Source organism: Nilaparvata lugens, chromosome 5 (genome assembly GCF_014356525.2).
Source record: "Nilaparvata lugens isolate BPH chromosome 5, ASM1435652v1, whole genome shotgun sequence".
In the NCBI taxonomy this organism is placed as follows: Eukaryota; Metazoa; Arthropoda; class Insecta; order Hemiptera; family Delphacidae; genus Nilaparvata; species Nilaparvata lugens.
In genome coordinates this window covers 48771264-48777263 of record NC_052508.1, presented here as the reverse complement: position 1 = coordinate 48777263, position 6000 = coordinate 48771264, and the positions used below count along the sequence as shown (strand labels likewise).

Below are 6000 nucleotides of genomic sequence, written 5' to 3'. Positions count from 1 at the left end.
TTTATATTGTTTTCCATAGAAGATTATGTCAATTTTCATGAATAATAATAATCTACTTTCATCTGAAATAGACAAAATCTGCTATGGAAAACATTGTAAACAAACTACAGAAAAGTTCTCTACCCGATGATGACGTCACGATCTGGCAGTAGATGTTGGCTTCAAAGGCTAGACTTCCCAACGTGTCTATTCTATAACTGGTCTATGGCAGAAACCAACGGTTTTCCGTTGAAAAATTGAAAAGTTTGTGATTGTGAATAATTGTTTGGTATTTCACAATTTACTGTGATTCGATTTTACGGCTTTTAACAATATTTTTAGATTAGATAGTATAACTATTGTGCTATTTGAAGATAGTATCTATTCCATCTTTGATATTTACCCAATATTTTCCTATAGTTGTAGTTTTATCATTTTTCAAGAATGACATCTAGGCATGTTTTGTTATCGCAAGTTGTCAAGTTCCAAACATGGAAATATTCCTTAGTTAGAACTTCTAGAAGCATGTTTTAATGATGAAATTGAATTATTTTTTAATAAAGAGTTTTTGAATCATCACATCAGCAAGTTATTTGGTAAGTATAATATTATGTAAGCCAAATAAGATAAAACTTTTTACATACTACGATACCTATTTATGTTACCGGTACGTTATCTAAAGCTATGGTTACACTTAATGATGTAAAATTCCCGGGTATTTAAGATTGAGGACCTGGGAATTTAAGGGAAATATTCCAAAAATCATAAATTCCCGGGTACTTGAGGAAATTTATTTCATTCATAAAAATGACCGAAAAAGACTTTTTGTTACCCCTGTGGCCTGTTTCATAACAATTTAGAAGTCCTGTAATACAGAAACAGCTGATTTTATCGGCTATATTAAGCATGTAATTGGAATGGTGATTCTCCTGTATTACAGGACTTGTAACTTTTATGAAACAGGCCTTCTAAAGATTTCAGACTTCTAAATTTTTATGAAACAGGCCTTCTAAAGATCTCAGACTTCTAAATTTTTATGAAACAGGCCCCTGGTTTCAATCACCTGTTATACAACAGATTTATGTAAGAAATATAATGATGAATAACTTATAAATTGTAAGTTCAAAGAAAACAGTCATTTGAAGTTCATAAACTGAAAGGAGAAATGAGCACTCAATAAATCATTCAATTGCACCACTATTATCATGCTACTTTCATGTTTTACAAGTTGAATAAGATTTCTTCACTTACTTTTACATTTAAAAGTAAAGTAAGTTTCACTTACTTTTACATTTAATTTTCACTTATACTCGAGCATACTCGAGTTTAATTCAATATTAAAAAGAAAATAATTCCACAGCTCACAACCTTTCAAGAGTCATTGAGGCTCACTTAACTTGTAATAAGATACTAGTCCAGGCAACGAATGATCAAAAAGAATAGAGGGAAAAGTTTGGAACCCAATTCTTGACCTCGCAGTCCTTTTAAGGATATTGAGGGGTAAGCATATAAAAAGTTCTCACTCCTACCACACTCAACACTAAAACTGCTATAAAAATTGATGGAAAGCATAAAATGATGAAATAATATAATTATACAATACATTAAATTGAAGAGAATTAAATGCTCTACAAGTCACTGTCTTTTAAATACTCCTATAGTCCAGTCAATGAAAGATTATAGAGGAAAATTTTGGAACACAGTAGCCTAATCATATCAAAAGTCCTCACTCCTACCCCCTGTGTAAAAAAATTAGATTTTTTTCGATGCATTGTTGTTGAGTAATAAGCCCTGAAAGAGCAAAAAGTTGGAAGAATAACTGTCTTTTCAAAGATTTTACACTTTTAAAAGTGAATATCTCAAAAACTATAGAAGATATCACAAAACTCAACTGTACAAAACTTGTAGGAAATTTATCTAGCTTCATTTTTACTCAGTTAGCCATGTCGCTGAAATTTATTGTTTCCCAGTTACATGCGCGTCAGCCAGAAATGAAAAATGCAACTTTTAAACTACCCTCATCCCTTAAGCTCAAGGAGTAGGGATGAGGACTTTTGATATGTTCACCTTGTTTGCCTCGGAAATATTGCCAAATCATAAGTTCCTTCCCACTGGGAATATTTCCGATCCACATCACTCTTACACTATGTATGTAGCTGGAGAGCTATAGCTCTGCTTTATAGCAGAAGCAGAGCTATAGGAGTCTCTGGACAATCTGAAGGCAGAGACGCCCGGGCGTGAATGGGAGAGACAGGAAAATGTTCTATATAAAATTTGAGCTACATAGCTCTGTCAGCTACATATAGTTCTGCTATATGCTATCCAAAATTTTGGATAGCTTGTTTTCTGCTTTATAGCAGATAAAATAGGCTTGAAAATTGCGATAGCAGATCTCCAAGGTTACTTCTTAAACTTGTAGCAGAGCTACATTGACAAAGTGTAGGTTCAGTCCTGATAAAGCCAACAGGGCTTTTCTGAACACTGTGGGTGAGATAGTGGATAGCATTCCAGACTCTGGCCATGATCCAGCCTCATCAGTGCCTCAAACTCTCCATGAGTTTCACTGTTTCAGGCCATTGAATGCCGTGGAGCTGAAAAACATCGTAGAAGGTTTTAAAACCACCTTCAGCCAAGACATTTATGACCTATCCACATAAATGTCCTGAAGATAGTTGTTGTGATAATTGGTCCACTCCTTCTGTTAGACAATGGATGTCTCATTGATGGAGTATTCCCAGACTGCCCAAGGTTGCAAGAATTGTGCCCATATTTAAAAAAGGCAATCCTGATAATATTGGCAATTTCAGGCCAGATTCTATTGTGCCAGTCATTTACTAATTTACTATTAGTAAAATTATAGAGACTGCTATGTTGAGGCAAATGAGTGAGTATTTGAAAAGTAATAACCTCCGTGGTGACATGCAGCATAGTTTTAGAGGGGGCAGGTCCACTACATCAGCAGTGCTCTCTCTTGTCCAAAGAATACAAGAGGTTTTTGAGGAACATGGATCAATTTAGTTGGTATTGTGCGACCTCTCAAAGGCGTTCTATTGTGTGTTCCATGTCATCTTGTTGAGAAAGCTGGCTAGATATGGGTTCCGGGGAAGAGCGTGGAAGATGGTCGCCGATTACCTCAAGGACAGAAAGCAGGTAGTGTCAATAATGGTTGCCACATCAAATGAAGAAGATGTAGCCCATGGTGTGCCCCAAGGCACAGTACTTGGCCCACTATTATTTCTGGTGATGATTAATGACTTGCCACCACAATCATTGGTCAGGGCAGACGGCCCCATGATGCTAAATCCAAGGCTCACACGCTCTTTTCTGAGGCCAAGAAGTGGTTTGCCATTAGTAAGCTGAAGCTGAATGAGACCAAAACTCAGGAGATTGCATGTACTCTCAGCAGAACAGATACTCTTGATGCTGAGCCTGTGACATTACTTGGTTTTGGTATTGATACCAAACTATCATGGGAGTCACATATCACCAAAGTTTGCTAAAGGTAATACAAGGATAATACATGATTTAAAAAGGTAAAGGATAATACAAGATTTATCAAAGCCAAGCTATTTGAAATGGGAGACTTGCTCTACAATTTTATTGTTAATTGATATTTTTCTTCTTAACAGATCTTCTCCCTCAAGAGCCATTACTCTAGTTTTCCCAGTAGAGATTGTTAATTTGTTCTTGCTGCATAATTAATTCAACTTGAGAAGAACTCGCTGAAAATCATCGTCATTGTCTTGTAACACTATAAGATCATCAGAAAAAAGCAGACATTTCAATATCCCCCACCTTCTTCCACAAGAATACCAGACTTTTGAGTTTTCATTTTCCAAATGAATGTTAAACAGTGCGTTTCAGAGTCCATACCCTTGCCGCACTCCTCTGTTAATAATTTCATCAGATTTGGAATTCCCAATGTCAATGATCATTCTGGTATCATGATGCAGGCGTTTTACTGTTTTGATGATATGAGCAGGATATCCAGTTGCTCGTAATATATATCTATCAGTTTTGCTCTATCAATCAAATGTTTTTTGGAAATGAATGGACTTATCTACTAAAATTTTGGTAAGCCTATGCCTTGGAAGAAGGATATCTAGCATATAAACATAACAGGTTCTTATCCATCGATCAACAGAAGTATAAAGCAGTAGAATAGAACTGATAAGCTTTAGTCCAACTATCACTCGGTCTGATAAATTGCATCTTTCATATTAGAAATTAGGAGCCATAAACTCTGAGTTCCTTCAAATTGATTTTCAACCAGTTTTTCTATTATTTTTGTATTGAAGAATGTTTTTAAGGATTTGTATCAAAATTCCATAATGACAATCCCAATTTGAATGAGAAGGATCAACGTCCTAACCACGCGTTACCTCTATCCTGGTTGATGATACATCTTTGTTGTATAGTGGAGTGAATATGAAACTGGCAACTTGCTGGTAGACAGAAGCCCTTCATGGGCTGTTGAGCAATTGACATATATTATGTTTTTGGTAATGGCTTTATGGAACTCTGTACAAAGAAAAAATGAAAACAAATCTTCATTCTTATAGATTCCTACTAAGTTAAATAAAATAATTATCAAATTATTTATGTATTTGTTTAAGGATTTAAGAAATGGCGACCAAGAGAAACGCTGAAGTCGAACTTTCCACGGCTAAAAAAAGAAAATTCGGAAATGTAGTCAATTCAGCAAGCTCCCAACAATCATCCAATCAAACCACTTCGGCTATGAGAGTGTATGTGCGCGTAAGGCCACCAAATTCCAAAGAAATGAGTGAAATGTACAGGTAAGTTTTGATTTTACAATAAGTAAAATAAGTCTCATTTATGTGCACAGTAAGAATCTAAAACGACGAAGGAGCGAGTCAAAAAAAATATGGAAGAATGCATTGTCATTGGATTCTGATTCATCCAGAAAGTTCCAAGTCTCTGGCTAGTCGGGAAGAGGACGAAACTTGTACGTTGTAGACAGACAGTCATGAACAAAAGTAAGTTGATAGAAAAGTTTATATAAAATGTGACTTGCAGTAATAAGACTGCAGTCCAGTTGTAATAAGAATGCACATTTAGAAAGGTTTTTAACAACAAACTAAAATTTTCAAAACACTCATGAAATGAGACGTTGGCAGGACTGCCAGGTGTATATAGATCGTATTCAGTATTGCTCCGACGTTTTTTAATAAAATTTCACAGTTTTATTGTGTATTTTAGGCTATACAGTGGTCAGTGTTATTATCAAGTGTTTTCCATCCGTACTTACGTTAAAGTGAACTTTCGTAGCATCCAGTATCGTGATTTCGTAGCATATTGCTTGTCTCTGTATGCCTGTGAAGAGTTTTGTTATTAAAAGTCACAGTTTTAGAAGATGAACAGCTACGAAGTTATCTGCTGATAACGGAACAGCACCCACACTTCGCTCTATCTTGCAGTTGTTAAAATAATTTCACTTTCCCGGTATGCAGGCTGGCCAGTGTAACGCTCTCTGGTCAAAAATTCCCAATTTGATTGATTCAGTTCTGACTGGTGAACCCAGCAGTTGTTGTTGACATTGAACTTTATTAAAACAACACTGTCGAAATAAATATGCGCGGTTTTTTGAAATGCTCTTTACATTATTATTTCTGAACTAAATCATTTCTCTCTCAAACCCCTTATAATATCAACCTCTGTTATTCAGGAGCTTACCATTTCTCACCCAAACGCCTTGATAGCTCTCTGGGCATTCCTTATTTTCCTCTCTCTATTCCTGATAAAATGATACAAATGATTGAGTGTTTCAAAAGTAATTCAAATATTAATTTAAATCATTTGTATTCAAAAAGGCTTCTTTGATAATAAGTAGATCAAATAAATGAAATTCGAAGTTGACTCACGAGAAATATGATTACAGAAAAGGTACCACAAGGGCAACAGGTGATATTTTGTGTCGATGTAAATTGACAAAAATTGCTTAAATAACTTAGATATTTTTAGCAATTGATATCGGATATTGAAGATTCAAAATTTGCA

The 6000-nt window shown here is 35.2% G+C and overlaps 1 protein-coding gene across 2 annotated transcripts in view; it reads left to right on the top strand.

Moving 5' to 3' along the window:
• The first annotated feature begins 205 nt into the window (after positions 1 to 205).
• The window catches only part of LOC111052397 (kinesin-like protein KIF18A), a 32846-nt gene continuing 27051 nt past the window's right edge, over positions 206 to 6000 (top strand). The window contains exons 1-2 of one of the 2 annotated variants that reach the window (XM_039428503.1): positions 206 to 575; positions 4596 to 4778. In XM_039428503.1, the coding sequence (XP_039284437.1) occupies positions 4606 to 4778 (173 nt within the window). In that variant the 5' untranslated portion in view covers positions 206 to 575; positions 4596 to 4605. The remainder of the gene's footprint in view (positions 576 to 4595; positions 4779 to 6000) is intronic. The other variant, XM_039428504.1, reaches the window with a different exon arrangement.